We start from the raw sequence: 18753 nt of genomic DNA, 5'->3' as shown, positions 1-18753 counted from the left end.
AGCTCTCATCTGACGCTGTGAGTGAGAGGGCAAACAAAAACGCCACGAATCCAACCGACCTCACCGAGAACGCTCGTCGTGTTTATTTCGGAATTCGTCCCATAGTGCTTTGGGTGTGTCGCTAGAAGAAAATAAAAGTACGTATTTCCTATCAATTTCCCATGCTCTAATCATAATTACGAGCAATGTTTAATGGTTGTACAGTGATCGTTTATAGTTATTTTTCGTACATCACGTGAATCAACATTATATTTCGAGGCGGCATTCATGTTTGCACTTAGCATGCAAAAAGCCGGTTCTCGTGATTGTAGTTTATTTTTAGTTGGAGTTTAGGCGTTCCAGTGTTTGATTTACGTGTTCTTACACCCTTTTGTATTTTGTTATAGAAGTCATCATGTCCGGACAGCAGTATTACCCGTACAAGGTAAGTTTCCTCCTACTTGTAAAATATTGGCCTATACAGTATACACCTAGCTGTATCGATTCTCAGGAGATGATGTCATCTTTTCCGGGCAAGGTTACCTACTGCTATAGCGCGTATTACATTGTACAGATGTAATGCATAAACAGGTTAAATTAAAGCGAGAAAATTAGGCACCTGTATGTTAATTAATTAACTAGGCATAGGACCTACCTGTGTGATTAAATTGACCACCATTTTGTTATTGAAATTAAAGTTTTTCCTTTTATGAGGGTAGAGCAAAAATAATATTCTTGAAGTCTAGTTAAAGCTTTTGATTTTTGTAAATGTTTATTGAAATTGCAGACAAATACGAAATGGATTCAGCTAGCACAAAAGTTGTGATTAGGCTGTGTGTCTAGTGTCTACCCACCTACGAGTACTTACCTAGATGACTTAGGATCATTATAATTATACCACGGACATGAATTTCGCTGATTATTACGATAATCGCCATTGTTCATCGCCAATCGCTACATGTGTTTGAGTAGTTATTCGATAAGATTTTATATAGGGAAAATAAGTATGTAATAAGTAGGTATATAAGTACATCTAACGATCCATAAAGGTCTTTTTTCTGCCTAATAGATAAGTGCTTACGATTTTCGTCGGACTGTCACGCAAGGGCCCCTCCCTTTCCAGTTACTAGAAACTATTAATATACTTACTTGTATAGCTGTAACCTACTATCTCACTATAGTATTACTTATAGAAATAGAGGAGTGATTCGGTGGAATTTTACATTCACTTTTTTGCTTTCCACTCCAGCTAAGCGTGAAACTTGTTGGTTAGAGCAAATATGATACCTAGGTATAGTCTAATTTTAACTCAAAAGTTTGTTGAATCATGAAATTTGGCGGGTAAGTAGGTCTTATAGTTATCTGAAAACGACGAATTTGTGGTTACATGATGCATCTCCAAAAAAATAAAAATAAAATGTGTTTCAATTTTCAAAGTAAGATAACTATACCAAGTGGGGTATCATATGAAAGGGCTTTACCAGTACAAGCTAAAACAGATTTTTATTTATTTTTATGCATAATAGTTTTTGATTTATCGTCCAAAATGTCGAAAACAATACCCGAGTACGGAACCCTCAGTGCGCGAGTCTGACTCGCATTTGGCCGGTTTTTACAAATAATAACCGCCACCTTAGTCCTTATAGATTTAATTTTGTCTTGACAGTGTACCCCCACGGTATACCCCGCGGAGCCCTTCGACCCGGCCGCGGATGCCGAAACCCTTCGCAAGGCGATGAAAGGGTTTGGCACCGATGAAAAGGCAATCATCGACGTGCTCTGTCGTCGCGGCATCGTCCAGCGTCTCGAGATCGCGGAAACCTTCAAGACTAACTATGGAAAGGTAAGATGTAACAAAAATATCGTAGACTAGCTGATGTCCGCGACTTTGCCCGCGTGGATTTAGGTTTTTCGAAATCCCGTGAAATTTCAGCCAAATCCGTCTGGTGATTTTTGCGTGAAGGAGTAACAAACATACACACACACACACACACACATACACACAGACTTTCCCCTTTATAATACTATTATAGTATGATATAGCCATAGTAATACTTATTTCCTAATAGTCTGTCTACTTTCAGTGGAACTTTTTTAATACTTTATTCAATGACCTTCATATTATTTAAATTAATAGTGCATTAACCCGTCCGTTACTGCCGATAAACTATCAGTAACAACTAGCGTAACATAATATTATTTTTTATACTTAATCCCATTTAATAACATTATTGCAATTACCTACCTAAAATGTTACTTTTGATCGGATTCAAATTCGGGTTTATTGGGCAAAAAGTATATTGTAGGTTCATACCTGCATCTAAATTTTTCTATGTTTATTGGTTTCCTTGCAATTTATGGGAGCAATTAGCTTACATATCTGCAATGGGGAAGTGCATTGTGCTTGTGTGGCAAATGCAGTTGCAAAATTACAAACAATTGCAATGATCACAATGTGATTAAGTATCACAACTTTAAAACTAGGATGTCAAACTTTGAAACTAGACAACGCAGATATCAGTATTAGTAAATAGGGTGCGTAAAGTTCCATTAGGTATCCCTCCCTTATATGAAGAGACTTTTCCATTTCATTGATCAATCTTAACTAATAATACATATTGTTGTAACTTGTAACTAGTCGAACCAAACTCATGAGTGAAATACAATTCAATTAACGACTCCAGTGTCTTACATTTTAGTTAGGTCAGTATACGGCAATTAACAGTGCATTCTTGTCTTTCTGGAATGCACGCCATACACGTATTAGGTGTCACAACTCACGAGTCAATGAACTATAAGACCTAGATTGTAAGTTGTAACCTCAGTAAATGTCCATTTGCCTGCAGTGCAGTGGTTATTTGATACTTTTAAAACAAATATACAAATGTATAGTTGTTTTGCCCTTCACAACTTTCGCGTAAAAGAGGGTTGCTAAATATCTAGGTACTTCAACCTATGGTAATCCAAGACTTTCCCTAATTGGTAATACTAAACTTCCTCAGTAGCATTTCGCGTGGCCATATGACGTCTTGAGACTTCGTCCGACAATAATGAATAATGGGTCCAGCACACGACTTATTTGAAGCTGTTACGTGCTTATATGCATGCATTTAAAAAAAAATATAACGATTACCTATTCACAAACGTGGCATAGTTATTTTTATTATTTATATTTATTAAACGTATAGAATGTACGGGGCATTCAGTGTCCCAAAAATCACAGTCGGTTTTACTGGGAGGTAGGTACTTTATTTAAGGACTAGTTGTTTCCTGCGACTTCGTTCGCGCAATTTATAGCCTTTAGCGCTCGGGGATAGTTATAATAATTATTATTATTATCTATCAGTGAAAGAATTTTCAGAATCGGATCATTAGTTCCGTAGATTACACTCAACATCCGAACTTACAAACTTTACCTATCACACTATAGATTTATTGCATCGTCGCGTCGTAGGTAATTTTAAGTTTGCTTAGTTGTATCCTGTTTCTTAAAAAATACTTTTGCATTTTTATCTATTTCACGGATTTTAACTACCATGTTTTTCTTTGATCAATTTTGGATCTGTCTTATTTCGGTGACCATTTAGGTACGATAGGATAAGTAAGTATAATCAAGATTATTAAACTTATCAAGAAAAATGAGAAGAAAATAATATTAATCATCCCTTCCGTTTGACTCAATAACAACTGAGTCAGCGCTGTACAGTTACGAATTATGATAATAGGGAAATAACTGCTAGTATTGTTCAATGAAGGCTTCGATTCGATGCTATGAGTCAAGAAATCATGTACTTACTTGTGAACTTGATAATTAAAACCTTTGCAGCACTTACATACTTTACTAAGTGGGTATGTCCTGCTTGTATTTTTACCCGACTACGGCAAAGTCGAAAGGAAGGGTTATGGTTTTAGCAGTATATGTACTTATTTAATTATTAGTAGGTAGCTATTAAAAAAAACTGATAACGCAACAACTATAAATTAACTTTGTGTTTTGAACGGTAGATAGGTACTAGTCAAAAATCTACAAAGGTATAAAAAGTGCAATTGTATTGTAATTGAAATATGCTTCATTGTACACCATCATAACAAGTGTAAATTAAAAATTTATAACACCCCCGACGATCCAAAGTATCTGAGTTTTCCAAAACATCATTTTCAAATAAATAATAATGTATTTAGGCAACGTCCACCTTGACAGCTTGACATTTGTCTATTGACATAATATTATGAACCTAACGGTTATCTAACCTTCTTTTCCACAAGAAAACTAGAAAAGAGCTGATAACTCTTAAACGGCTGAACCAATTTTTTAGATTATAGCTAAGAACACTCTCGATCAAGCCACCTTTCAAACAAAAAAAAGTAAATTAAAATCGGTTCATTCGTTTAGGCGCTACGATGCCACAGACAGATACACAGATACACAGATACACAGACACACAGATACACAGATACACACGTCAAACTTATAACACCCCTCTTTTTGGGTCGGGGGTTAAAAAGAAACACAGAAATAAATTATCACCCAGCAAAAATAGTAGATAAGTACATAGTACAATTCGGCGGCCCTATCGCTTTGAAAGTTTGAAGCGATCTCTGCCAGGCAACCACGTTACAGAGGATTATAATGACTAGTGAGAAAGGGTAAAAGAGTGTACCTAAATTAACAACGAAACAAGTAAAAAGTGCTAAGTATAGCTACTAAGCAAACCGGAGTTAACTTGATACATTAGATTTGATAAAGATCAAAATATTATAGCAGAATAGAAGACGTGTTAACCCAAACATCGTGTATAATAAATAGGTAAATCTAAGAAAATCAATGAAAAATGATCCTTATAGAAATTGCACGTCTAGAAAACGTCTCGCAATATTTTCGCCCAGTGCGCCTTATCTTATCTTTGTTTACCCACTTGCTTGTCATAGGTATTATCGCAATTTTCTGCACGCATGTACCTAACAAGATCTTACTCAGTAGAGGTATTGAAATATTTTTAAACCTTCCGTCATAGTAATTTATCTATAGTGGAACGATATGACGACCATGATTACTTAGGTCGGATTTTGGTTTTAAAAATCCCTTGGAAACTGCACGACTTTCCGGGATGCCTATTATGTCCTCTGTGGAGTGCAAGCTATTTCTGTTCCAAATAAGTGATATCTACTTGTAATTTAGTATACGTGGGGTTATGATTTTAAAAATACATGGGGTTAGGTTTTAAAATCTGTGGGAAATCTTTGATTTTCCAAGACAAAAGTAGCTTACGGTCTAAGGATAAAAGCTATTTCTGTACCTACCGAATTTTATTCATATTGATTGAACTGATGGACCATGAAAGAGTAGCAGACAGACAAATATACATACCATATTATATACTTTTTACGCATATTCCATTTATAATATTAGTATGAATGAAGTAAATCCATCTATACTAATAAATAAAATTGAAGTGTCTGTCTGTAATTTCGAAATAACTACCTCATATTAAGCTCATATGGTTATTTGAACGATACCATAACTGAATCACACGTTTTTAAAATTTTTGTTTGTCTGTCTGTCTGTCTGTCTATCTGTCTGTCTGTCTGTCTGTCTGTCTGTTTGAAAAGGCTAATCTTGGGAACGGCTGAACCGATTTTGACGGGATTTTCACAGACAAGTAGAGAATTGACCAGGGAGTAACATAGGCTACTTTTTTAACCGACTTTCAAAAAGGGAGTTGTGTTTTTCTACATAAGTACACCGAAATCTCCGAGATTTCTGAACCGATTTGCGTCATTTCTTTTTTAATCGATAGAGGAACTTTGCGACATTGTTTCATAAAAAATTTGGATTCTAACTCCTCAATCCTGATGCTGCAGGGGATCTGACCAATCCACGCGGGCGAAGCTGCGGGTATCAGCTAGTAATCAATATAAGTACATCACATTTATCTGCTCGGCATACGCGATCAATTTTTTAAACTTAACTTATCGCATTTTTGAGCGATAAAAACTGTATGATGCGCCTAGTATTAGTTATTATTTAAATAAAATAATACTTATAGTTTAAGTAGGTATCTATAATAATTTTAGGGTGGGTGCATTTGTTATAAATATGGATTGTAGCGTAGTACAGTGGTTTTACCTTATGATCGCATCATTTATTTTTAGCGATTCGATAGCTTTTCAATCACTTCGCGCACACGGTGTGTTACAAGTTCATAGAAAATCTAAATATAGTCATATAGTCGCATATACCGAGATAAGCATGTAATAAAAATACCTAGTCAATATTGCTGGTATGAACAGTTGTTTTGGGATATTTCTCGCTACGCTGATTTTTTTTTGTCCCAGACAGGAAATAACAATAACTTTAACTTATAGATACATAAACATAAGATGCATACTAATCCATCCATACTAATTACTAATTTACTAATTTTACTAATTAAATTATAAATGCGAAAGTGTGTCTGTCTGTCTGCTACCTTTTCACGGCCCAACAGTTTAACCGATTCTGACGTTTGGTACATGGTTAGCACCTGTCCCTTAGCGTCCCGGGGAGGGACATAGGCTACTTTTATTCCGGAAAATCAAAGAGTTCCCACGGGACTCCCAAAATTTGTATGAAATTTGGTACCGAGGTAGCTTGCGTCCCTGTAATTGATATAGGCAAAAGGTAAAAGTAGGTATCTACAGAGATAGCTTAGATACCTACATCCCAAGGATAGGCATAGGCTACTTTTTGTCCCAGAAATTCAATGTGTTCCCATGGGATTTCAAAAACCTTATTACACGTGGACGAATAGATTCGATTTGAAAAACTGAGTACCTATAGATCCTTTTGAAACTATGCATGTAGCGTGTATTATAAAGTTATTGTCTGGTATAATGTATGAGATGTTTACTCATTGTGAAGCTATTTATTCGCGACGTCATTTGGCATTGAAATCCATAAGTCCTATGCAACTGCAAGGTATGATTGATATCCTTTAGATAGGTTTCTGTTATTTTGTATGATTATCTATACTACTAATAAATAAAATTGGAGTGTCTGTCTGTAATTTCGAAATAACTACCTCATATTAAGCTCATATGGTTATTTGAACGATACCAACACTGAATCACACGTTTTTAAAATTTTTGTCAGTGTGTCTGTCTGTCTGTCTGTTTGAAAAGGCTAATCTTTGGAACGGCTGAACTGATTTTTACGGGATTTTCACAGACAAGTAGAGGATTGACCAGGGTGTAAAATAGGCTAATTTTTTTAACCGACTTTCAAAAATGGAGTTGTGTTTTTCAATCTATGTACACCGAAATCTCCGATATTTTTGAACCGATTTGCGTCATTTCTTTTTTAATCGATAGAGGAACTTTGCGACATTGTTTCATAAAAAATTTGGAGTCCAACTCCTCAATCCTGATGCTGCAGGGGATCTGACCAATCCACGCGGGCGAAGCTGCGGGCATCAGCTAGTTTATTTATAAAGTACTTCGTAGATTTCTCTTAGAATTTACCCTGCTGTATCTAAAAAAAAAAAACTATTTTTTTTTAACAGGACCTCATCAGCGAATTGAAAAGCGAACTCACGGGAAACCTCGAAAACGTCATTGTAGCTCTTATGACCCCTCTACCTCACTTCTACGCCAAGGAACTGCACGACGCGGTTGCCGGGCTCGGCACTGATGAAGAAGCCATCATCGAGATCCTATGCACCCTTTCGAACTACGGCATTCGCACCATCTCTGCTTTCTACGAACAATGTAAGTACATTCTTTTCTTGAATTGTGCATGATCGTGCATTACTATTTTTCTTTGTAGTGAAGAAGGGATAAATAACTAGCTCCGTCAGCTTATATATTTAACTCCAGCTACAAGGGTTCGGAACGCGCCTGGGATTCTAGAAGTCCACAAACTCACCCGGGTAAATTCTCTCTCCCACCGGCCATCATATTACTCAATAGCTAAACCGGTAAAGAAGTGGACTGAACACTTCGGTGTTCAGTCCACTATTGTCGCACTATTGTCGTACCTACTCCTAGCACAAGCCTGACGCTTAGTTGGAGAGGAAAGGGGAATATTAGTCATTTAATATGGCTAATATTCTTTTGTTTTTTTTTAAAAAAAAATTACTGTTTGCAAACATCCCGACGCATGAGAAGAAATAAACTACTCCATTTTGAAAGTCTTCGTCTTCGCCTCCGAAGCGTCGGTCGATGCAGCCGGCTAATTTAGTAATACCTGTGGTAATACCCTGTACTATCATGTATTCTGAGGTAATACATAGTAACCAAAACTCTTGTAAAGTCACGGTTATGCTCAATGCTCATGGCCATGACCTTTATTTTTAACAATCTATCTGAATGTTCTCATACTAATTATATTTAGTTGTGTTGCACAACGATAAGTACGATTAGGTATTAAACATCTGGAATGGATTCTCTGTAAAGTGCATTATTAATCTGCAAACAAAATGAGTGGCTGTGAAAATATCGGTTCATGTTATGTTTCGATAAGGTAAAGTCGAAAAAAAGTGACTGTTGCTACTTTGTAAACCTACGTAATTTCTTATCTTAACACTGTTAACTTTACTCCGGGTCGGGTTTAGCTACTTTATGATATGCCGAATAATTCGAATACCTAGTCGAAGCGTAATAAGAAAGTTGAATAACATGAGGAATAAAATAAAAGTAGTCAGAATATCCTATGTGATTCAGAACGGTTGGTGTCGCTAGTTTGAATATTAATTTGACCTTGGTGGTTGAATGGACAACAATCAAATGGACTAAATATTTCCAAAAGAAGAAAAGCTTAGCTATTTTTTTTAAAGAATATTACGTAGCCAAGTTTATCAATATGACTAATATATCCCCTTTCCCCTCCAATTAAGCGTAAAACTTGTGCTAGGAGTAGGTACGACAATAGTGCAACGTGTAGGGTTTGAACCGGCGAAACAATTCAACACAACCGGCAACACAATCAAATGGCACAAGTAGAAGCTATTTCAAAACAATCAAGTAAAAAGAAAGTTTTGAAATAAAAGTGGTTAGGATATCCTTCGTGATTCGGAACGGTTGGTGTCGCTAGTTTGAATATTAATTTGACCTTGGTGGTCCAATGAACTTATTGTGCAAATATCTAATGGACTAAACATTTCCAAGAGGCTCCTGCATAGAAGTGTTATTGATTTGGCATAAGCTATGCCAATTTTTTTATGAAGTTTGATGTTGCAGACTTGCAGTAGGTACCTACCTACATACCTACCTATTTTGATCAATATACCTAATGTGCCTCATACAGCTATGAGTAATATGGTTCTATCACGCAATCGCAAGGTCCACGGCATACATCTACTAAGTTTCATATGCAAAATGGTTTGTCGATTTCTTACTACATTATTCAATGAGAAAGAATGTGCTTATGCACTAAATAATGTGTTTAGACTTGAGAACATTGAATAGAACGGAACTTATTCGTATACGTATTGCTTTAATTATATTCTACTTAATTATATTATATATGTAGAATACTACATAGGTAGGTATGTAGGTAAACCTACATCTACATCTTAATACCTAAATAATATAATCAAAAGAATGCTAAGCGATTTCACACGTAGGTAAAGTGACGAATTTTGTGAATTCTTTGTAGAGGAGGTTAGTTTTGCTGATATGCTTACATTTGTATGCATTTCTTATGAATCGACACCGGCCATGAGTTATTAGGTCACGTTGTAATGCAACTACGTCATGCTCCATTAGTATTCATGGTTTCAATGAGAATGCAATGTTCATTTGGCAAACACGAATCTCATGAAAAACATAGGAAATAGATGTACCTAAAAAGCTAGCGTGTTTTTTGAACATAAAAGTATCAAACTAGTATTAGATACCTACCTATAAGTATTAGCCTCTCTAACTTAGCGTGAAGTTTTAAGGTAGGTAGGTGCGACAATTTGTTTGTAACTACGGATGCAATTTAGAATTTCTAACGGTTGCCCGTCCGCTTTTATGCGATTGTGATTTTATTGAGACAATTACATCGATCCGGATTTCGATTGAAAACTGTCACCAAAGCTAATCTTAAACAATGTTTCTAAAGTTGATAATAACAAGAAATCTTTTTGTCTGCCACAGTATATGGAAAGAGCCTAGAATCAGATCTCAAGGGTGACACATCAGGCCACTTCAAACGTCTCTGCGTATCGCTATGCATGGCCAACCGTGACGAGAACGCGGGCGTCGACGAGGGAGCCGCCAAAGCTGACGCTGAAGCCTTAGCAGCAGCGGGAGAAGGCCAGTGGGGCACCGAAGAATCCGTCTTCAATTCCATCCTTATCACACGCTCTTACCAACAGTTAAGACAGGTGAGACAAAAATACTTGTAAAAAATTTCTTGGATTTATCAATAGATAATGTCAGTAGGTAGGTACAGAACAATACAGAAGATGAAAAAATATAACATCACGATTCACGATATACATATAACTATAACTACGCTCGGGCGGTATACGTCTCGTGGAGTAATAGACTTAGGCTGGCTAGGTATTAGAGGGTATTTCAACTGTGCTCAGTTTTTTGTCATATTCTCGCTGTTGCTTTAACTTGTGACTTAAATCTAAGCAAAGTCAAAGTACGCCTTATATCTAGATTTCAGCCTAACTTGCTCAAATCACGAGTGTCATTTGCTCATGTGACCCAAATTAGCATAACATTAAAGGCCGATTTACACCAATTGCGTACACGTGACACACCTACACACCGAGTTACGCATACGTCCACGCTTTACGCAAGCGGTGTGCCATGTTTCATACAGTTCCATACATTACAACGCAATGGTACGCGCTACGTCTACGCTTACGCAGCCTGTGTGAACGAGCTATTACCCGTGACTTAAGTAGTGCATCAAAAATTATTACTCAGAGCGTACCTATTGAGTACCTACCTGTACATGCCAAAACTCCATTAAACCGGCGAGTTTTTAATGGTTAATGGTAAAATGTGAGGGAACCTAAACATTAGATTATATTTACCTTGAACAACTTTTTAACGGGTGTCGATTAATCGATGTGGCTACCTCGCTAATGTATGAACAGCACATAATAACTAACGGTCTAAGTTTTATTTAGAGTGTAAAATAATCAAGACCTTTAGTGACGTACCTACGTAATTCATGGATGGATCAAAGACGTTGAAATGTGGACCTTGAACTAAACATGAGCCTTTTGCAAATTAGTACAAGTTGGCGTGATGTCAGCCTGATGTCATGAGTCAGACTGAAGCCATACAACTCTTTAAGGCACAAAAAGTTAATTATAGCCGCAGACGTCTACAAAAATTATTCGTGTCTAATACAATTTAAATATGACACAATGTCTTTGTTTCGTTACAGGTGTTCGCTGAATTTGAAGCGTTAACAGGCAAAGACATCGAAGAGTCTATCAAGAAGGAATTCTCTGGAAGCGTAGAGAAAGGCATGCTTGCTATTGGTAAGATTTTTGAAAATTGTGATAAGTAAACTGCAAAAGGAACATGAGTTTGAGTAAACTTCTCGGATAAAATATATGACTATTCATACGATGATGATGCATGTGATAAAGAATGTTTTGAGGAAACAGCATCACCGGAATTGAAGAAGTTAATTTCGTTGAATTACACAGAACACGTAGTGAGTGATCCTAAGGTCTGAATCATTAGCGACGTCACAAGGTCAGATGTAACTAGAATAGGAAGTCCAGTATGTGACCTCGCGCTGACTCATGCACCGTCACGGAACAGGCTTTATCTTGATTCTGTCAATGGATTTGTACTAAGGAACTAGTTAAATTTGTTTGTTGTTTCAATAGTGGGAATATTAAAACTATGCACGATTAAAACGTATTTAAGTACCTAATTAAAATGTTTCATAGTCTTAATAATCACTAGTTCTGTCGTCCACACTATTTGGGAGCAAAATATCTCGACAAAAAACTCTTGTGCCCAACTAGCATCGTTCACTCTATTTAGTATGACTTTTAAACTAGATTTTTTCAATGACTTTTAGACTAGATTTTCAATGACTTTTAGACTAGATTTTCAAGAATGTGCGAGTAGAAACTTTTACGAGCAGGTATATCTGCGCTTTTAGAATTGACTCGTAAATCAACGGTAGAATTCTGAGCTACTTCATCTTTGTTATAAAGTTAAGCCTAGTATTAAAGTATATTGATGAATAATGTATTAACCCCCGACCTAAAAAGAGGGGTGTTATCAGTTTGACGTGCGTATCTATGTACCTGTGTGTATCTGTCTGTGGCATCGTAGCTCCTAAACTAATGAACCAATTTTAATTTAGTTTTTTTTTTTTTTTTGTTTGAAAGGTGGCTTGATCGAGTGTTCTTAGCTATAATTCAAGAAAATCGGTTCCGCCGAAAGTTATCTGCTCTTTTCTAGTTACTGTAACCTTCACTTGTCGGGGGGTGTTATAAATTTTTAATTTACACTTGTTATTTATAGTTAAATGCGTTAAGAGCAAAGTTGGGTTCTTCGCTGAGCGCCTCTACTACTCCATGAAGGGAATGGGCACCAACGATAAGACCCTCATCAGGATCGTAGTCAGTCGCTCAGAGATCGACCTTGGGGATATCAAACAGGCATTCCTTGACAAATACGGCAAACCCTTGGAGGAATGGATCGCTGTGAGTATTTTGTGTTTGCTGTTGTTTGGAACTTGATTTTTAATGTGGCTTATGAACAATTTAGTAGTTCACTATAGCGACGTTTATGTGACTTTCGAGTTTAGTTTAACGAGTTCTACATAGTTAACTACCGAATTGTTGAAGTAAATGTTGCATGGCGTAAGGCTGATCTAGTTCCTCTCAAACATAAAAACGTTTGATGTTAAGATCCGAACACAAAGAAAAAAGATTCCGACGAATTGAGAACCTCCTCCTTTTTTCGAAGTCGGTTAATAATAAGGAATGTTACTACATTGATATTAGTGCAAAATACGTATATACGTATGCGACAGGTCGAGATGGCAATCGGGGTGGGTACGCCCCGCACACCCACAGCCTCCGCGCTAACCTGGTACAGGACAGCGCGGGTGACTGCGGGTGTGCGGGGCGTCCCACCGCCTCATACCCATTGTTATCTTAACCTGTTGCGTACTATAAATACTTCATGTTTTTCTTACAAGTAATTTTCCATATTTTTTGTATTGAAGGACTAAATCAACTTACGCCAAAAATGTTACCTATTCGTTTAACTTATATGTCTATCTATTCAATGAAATATTTATTGGGGAGACTAACCAATAATAATAATAATTTATTATCACAAAATGCTAAACTATTCACGCATATTATAAATATGGATGTATTTTTCATATTTTTTGTAACACTAACATTAATTATATATGTCTAATTAGAACAGAAGTATCCATTCGCTATACGTGTTAGGTACTTATTTGTAGTGTCGTAAATAACAGCATGAAAAATTTACATTTTTACAATTAAAATTTTTGAACATGCTGACCCATACTTTCTATGATAAGAACAAGATCTAAACAATTCGTAACAATATGCTTTAATATTTTAATCAGCATGAGAAAACATTTCCATTTGTAAAGCAGTTTCTGTTTTCGTTATACCTACTTAATTAATTATTGACCTTACTTATTCATGTAACTATCTTCTTTTTCAAAGGCAAATAATGTATACAGATCTATTTATATATTTTATTCATTAAGGTTTTCTATAGTAGTGAGATCAGCCGTGGGATTTAAAGTTTGTTAATATCTGTAATATTTACGTGTTTGTACTTTAATATTTGTCAATAATTTGTATACCTATGTTTTTAATTTATACTGTGATTTGTATATAAATCATAAACAATATCTTTTACCCATATTTATGTTCCAATATGTAAAATCGAACATTTTATTATTGTAGATACATAGAATGGTATATTATCTAATATCTATCCTATAATGGTATATTATCATCGACAAACGGTCGTTATTATGAAATCTCAATTTTTTTCACTCGCTTTTTGAGAATGCTGTAATTTATAGATACCTACAATTTTTTTTCTAGATAGGTATTCATAGTTTCATAGCTATGCTTTGTTTTTATACCTACATTGTAAATATAATAGAAAACTTCAGTCGAACTCATAATTCAAAAACCCAGTTTCCTAGTTTGAATCTGAATAAATTGTACAAGAGGCACACCGCACAAATGACTCAACGTTTTCAGTTTGAAAACGGATTACTAAAACTTTAATCACCCTTTTGGCAATCTTACTTTCGCATAACCAATATTGTAAAGTACTTACCTATATTATGTATTGATGATACAGAGTTTAAATAACAACATAAATCAACCGAACAGCGCTTTAGAATAGTGAAACATTTTGATTTCAGGGCGACACATCCGGAGATTACAAGAAGGCTTTACTGACGCTTGTTGACTAGATTATTCACGGACGATCAGGATCGCAACGAACCAACTAGTTTTTATTGTTCTCAATTATTTTTGTCAATTGTTAGGCTCTTAAATGCTAGGGTACACAAGCACTGAAAACAAAATAAGCCCCAATGACATTTATAAATAAAAAACCAAGGTTTACAGTCCCTAAGTTGCCAAGTGCTATAATAAAAGTATAACGCACATTTCATTACAAACAAAATAAATGCGAATTCATTATTAATACCTAATTATTATGATCTTGTTTTTGGAAATTTTCGAGAATTATTTGAATAAATTATACGAAAAGAAGTCATTCTAACGAAAGTTATAAGTCATTGTGTATCTTGGTTATTTAAAACATCAACCCTTCACATAGGTACAGATAAAAGTCTCAAACTCATCACAAACATTACAGAATATTTTGTCTTCAGTGTGCCATACCTTGGGTTATCCAAGCGGGGTGTAAATTTTATTTCCTAAAGATCTGTATATTTTGCTTCCTATTTTTTCATAGTCATGTCATTTTCTTTGCACAGTAGATAACAGCTTTTAGACGTGAGTGCATGGTGGCTGGTATATACCTCAAGTTGGAGGATGCTTTTTTTACAAGTAGTTGTTGCCATTTTTCAGGAGGAGGTTAATGGTTCACTCGGTCATCTCCTGTCTGCCATGGCTTACTAAGCCTACTACAGACATAAAAGACACAATTTACACGCGCCATGCTACCTTGCATAACCTGTGTGGTGTGATTATTTAATCTGTACCCTATTTACATTCTTTGAATGGTACGATTTAGTTACTGTTGCATTTTAAAACGTTTATTGTAAGTTATGTTAATTAAATTAATACACAAATATTGAATTTATGAATTGTAATCTCATGCTAATCTCGATTGCACGCTGTGTGATGTATCAATAGAAATTATGGGCCAGTTTCGTTTTTTTTTGTTACTTTTGCAACCGCTACAGTGTTGGTTTTCGATATCTTTACAGGACGATCTAGATGGTGATTTCAAGAGAGTACTAGTCACACTTTGTGCTTAAGTCCTGCAAAATAATTTATGTATTGTTTGCGTATAAATTATTTTTTTACTTACATATATCTAAGCAATGCATGTTTACAAATAGTACTATAACAGATATGAATGTAATATTTTGCAGGATGATACGAAAGGAGACTACAAACGGGTGTTACTCGCTATTGTTTCTTAAGAAAAAGCATAATAAGACTTCAAAATGAAAGAATGTTTGTATTGCACTTGCAAAGCTAAGTTCCGATATGAAACTGCCTTTATATAACTGTTGAGATGTTGTAGAAATAAAAGCTTGATATTTTTGTGAAAATGAGATATTTATTGGTGCTGTAGTTTTGTTTACGATGTATTATATATATTTGAATACATTATTAATAAAACTATGTATGTTCCAGTCGCTTTTTAATCAATATCCCGAATTCCCTCGTGTGTTATCTGAAAGGCCATGATTTTTCAATCAAATCATCATTAGTATTTTTAAACTGATTAAAATAATGATTTGTTGCGAGATGTTTTTATACCTATATTTGGCTTTTTAGTGTAACAACTAACAATACCTACATGGTGCCTACAATTAACTTGTTAGGTCCTAAACTTTAACAGAAGCGTTATTACTACATATTATAAATGTGAAAGTGTGTTTGTTTGTTGGTTTTTCCTTCAATCACGTCGCAACGGATTGACGTGATTTTTTTTTGCTTTAATATCTGGAGAGTGGCATTGGCTACTTTTTATCCCGGAAAATCAAAAGTTCTAACGGGATTTTAAAAATCCTAAATCCACGTAGACGAAGTCACGGGCATCAGCTAGTTAGGAATGAAATCGAAGAGTAGGAATATAATTAAAATTAATACCACCGAAAGTTCAAAAGGAAAAGTTAGTAATGCATCCTTACCTGAAATTTGCCAATAGTTTCTGGAGAATTATTACTTTTAAGTAGCACAGCTAGTCTTATATTATCAAGTGGATCAGGCGCAGACAGCAGCAGACGTTTGTTACATCGATGCGCCCAAGCATCGCCGAGTGCCCCAACTATAGCGCCAGATGACAGACCTATTCTTGTAGTCATTTCATTAGTAATTACAACCTAAAGGTAAGAAACGAAACTGTTGCATGAATTATAATTGATTGGAAGATTTGAGTGTCGCTTTAGATCTTGTCGATCATAAAATAGCAATTGCTTTTAAACATTTAAAAATCAAAACCTAAATGTTTAAATCACACTATTACAAAGCAAAATGAAAACCTTTCTTAACTACCATTACTAAAATAACAAGAATTTTTCTGGAGCACCACAAGGTATTGTTTAGGGCCAGTATTTTTTAATGAAATACAGACCTAAAAGCTATTTTATGTGAATTTTAAATCTGTATCTCAGCAAATAATATGTAGCCATAAAATGAAAGAGAATGATCATACTGCAATTTGGTTTTCTACTGCCAATTTGTTTAAATCTGCCATTAGTCTGTATAGTAATCCAGTCCTTTGTTTCAATGATATACCCTCTTTAAATGGAAAAGCTATTGAATCGATCACTATAATTTTGATCTGAAAACAAAAATCTTTATACTTTCTAAACTTCAATCCATATTTAATCATGTGGGTATGTTAAACAAACTATATTACATTTGGTCTACTCTTCATAAAGTTGGGTAATTGGTATAAAAATGCACAAAACTTTTCAAGCCCAAAAGCATTAACATAATGCAATTTCTTTAATGCTTCCTCTTCATTAATTGATATTGAAGTTTCCAGCAGTCTTTGACATTTTGCTAAGCTTGCAAATAGAATTTCTATAAAATAGAAAATAGGTATATGAATTTGGATCTATAGGCTGCTAGCCAAAACACAAGATGTAGGTAACAACAAAGTCTTCTAAAAAATGAGATAATACAATGTAGCTAAATAAGAAGATAAGCTTGGGTGCAAAGGCAGCATTAAGACTAAATAAAAACAGAGCTAAAACGTAATTGACAGAAGTCAAAAGTAAGACAGATATATCTACAACATAATATGAGCACTTACCATGTATACAAAACTTACCTCTAAATCTGCATATTGTAAAGTTTGTATTAGTGTCTATATAAAGTGCTTCAGAACATAAACCTCCTAATACTTTTGGTATTTGAATTGCACAACAGAGCTGTAAACTAAAGGCAAGCTTGTTAGAAAAAACATAGTATTAAATAAACATGAAAACAATAAAATACAAGGATTTCCGTTTACCTATATAACTGATGGTAAAATTAGCAATAAGGTTCTTAAGACCTTAACAAATTAGATATTATTAGTTTCATGACTTAGAACTTTAAGCTTATATCACTATCTAAGGTAAAAAGATATATTGGAATTGTACCATAATGATATAAAAAGCTTGTTAAGTATAAAACAATAATATAATGTAAAAGTTATAAAACAAATATAGGTGAGTTATGAGTTTAAACAAAAGCACAGGTATAGGTAGGAAAAGAAATGAACCATAGTTGAGTTTTTCCAGTTCCCGGTAAGCCTAATAACTCTGTTAGTGATCCTAATTGCAGTCCATCATTGCCGATAACTTTATCAAGACTTTGGCTAAAGGTGGATATGGAAGGTAAGCTTGTTTCAACCTAGAAATAAATACCTATATAAATAATAATAGTTAAATTGGTAGGTAACTATGACTGATGTTTACTAGTATTCAGCTTCATAAATAAAAAAATTAGAACACAACATTATGCTTACTTTAACATTTCTAGTTAACAAGTAGGTACCTAAAATTGATTTCATCTTAGTTATAAACTTAGAATAATAACGACGGTTATAAAGATCAATGTTTGTCTATCTGTTTGTTGCCTATACATTCACACAGCATTACCTATTATTCAACTGTGTTGTTTGGACTACAGTTTTTGTTAGGATTTGCGGTCAGGTTTCTGACATAGTTAATTTGTAACATCAGCCACATCAACATACAAGTCGCATCAGATGCCGATTGCCGGGCATCAGCTAGTAGTTAGAAATTAGAATTAAAAATTTTACCTGCCAAAGTTCAGTTGCATTATACATTTTAAAACTCATTATTTTCGCAAGAGCAAAGTATAATTTCGAGTAATCCCTGAAAAGTATAATGTGTATTATGATTTTCTGAAAAATTATTTTCGGGAAACAAACAACTTTAATTTCTGAATTCTGACTAATTCCGAGTTTCAACTTTCACGATTTGCCGCCAATAACCGATTCAAAAACAAAATGTTTTTCTTTTTGACAGATAATGATTTTTGACAGTTGACACTGAAGAAGGACATACTCTTCTCTTTAACACTATGG

At 34.9% G+C, this 18753-nt stretch overlaps 2 protein-coding genes across 7 annotated transcripts; one reads left to right on the top strand and one right to left on the bottom strand.

The window, feature by feature from the left end:
* LOC123876945 (annexin B9) lies at window positions 1-15838 on the top strand. Of its 4 annotated transcripts, none has more exons than XM_045923391.1 (8): window positions 1-137; window positions 387-424; window positions 1646-1822; window positions 7521-7725; window positions 10099-10328; window positions 11354-11450; window positions 12457-12638; window positions 15572-15838. In XM_045923391.1, exons 2-8 carry the CDS (start codon window positions 395-397, stop codon window positions 15620-15622), a joined length of 972 nt encoding a protein of 323 aa, XP_045779347.1. In that variant the 5' UTR covers window positions 1-137; window positions 387-394; the 3' UTR covers window positions 15623-15838. The 4 variants fall into 4 exon arrangements, with proteins under 4 accessions (XP_045779347.1, XP_045779346.1, XP_045779345.1 ...); XM_045923390.1 differs by having other exon boundaries at window positions 15404-15838; XM_045923389.1 differs by having other exon boundaries at window positions 15042-15838.
* Window positions 15504-18686, bottom strand: LOC123876946 (DNA repair protein RAD51 homolog 3-like). Of its 3 annotated transcripts, XM_045923392.1 has the most exons (8): window positions 18621-18676; window positions 18466-18541; window positions 17923-18053; window positions 17488-17594; window positions 17071-17237; window positions 16864-16992; window positions 16340-16531; window positions 15504-15879 (listed from the first exon to the last, which is right to left on the bottom strand). In XM_045923392.1, the coding sequence occupies exons 2-8, from the start codon at window positions 18502-18504 to the stop codon at window positions 15847-15849; spliced, it is 798 nt and encodes a 265-aa protein (XP_045779348.1). In that variant the 5' UTR covers window positions 18505-18541; window positions 18621-18676; the 3' UTR covers window positions 15504-15846. The 3 variants fall into 3 exon arrangements, with proteins under 3 accessions (XP_045779348.1, XP_045779349.1, XP_045779350.1); XM_045923393.1 differs by lacking the exon at window positions 16864-16992 and having other exon boundaries at window positions 18466-18686; XM_045923394.1 differs by lacking the exon at window positions 17923-18053 and having other exon boundaries at window positions 18466-18683.
* Window positions 18687-18753: the final 67 nt, after the last annotated feature.

This window comes from Maniola jurtina, chromosome 22 (genome assembly GCF_905333055.1).
Source record: "Maniola jurtina chromosome 22, ilManJurt1.1, whole genome shotgun sequence".
NCBI lineage: Eukaryota > Metazoa > Arthropoda > Insecta > Lepidoptera > Nymphalidae > Maniola > Maniola jurtina.
The sequence above is the reverse complement of the archived record's forward strand: the minus strand, read 5'-3'. Positions and strand labels throughout refer to the sequence as shown.

Excerpts from the sequence above, each read along its gene's own strand:
- LOC123876945 (XM_045923391.1), top strand. The coding sequence starts at position 395 with ATGTCCGGACAGCAGTATTACCCGTACAAG. Across the intron at positions 7,726-10,098 it reads CTCTGCTTTCTACGAACAAT|TATATGGAAAGAGCCTAGAA; the intron begins GTAAGTACATTC and ends TGTCTGCCACAG. Across the intron at positions 12,639-15,571 it reads CCTTGGAGGAATGGATCGCT|GATGATACGAAAGGAGACTA; the intron begins GTGAGTATTTTG and ends AATATTTTGCAG.
- LOC123876946 (XM_045923392.1), bottom strand. The coding sequence starts at position 18,504 with ATGAGTTTTAAAATGTATAATGCAACTGAACTTTGGCAG. Across the intron at positions 17,238-17,487 it reads TACAATATGCAGATTTAGAG|AAATTCTATTTGCAAGCTTA; the intron begins GTAAGTTTTGTA and ends TCTATTTTATAG. Across the intron at positions 16,993-17,070 it reads TTATGAAGAGTAGACCAAAT|ATCAAAATTATAGTGATCGA; the intron begins GTAATATAGTTT and ends TTTTGTTTTCAG.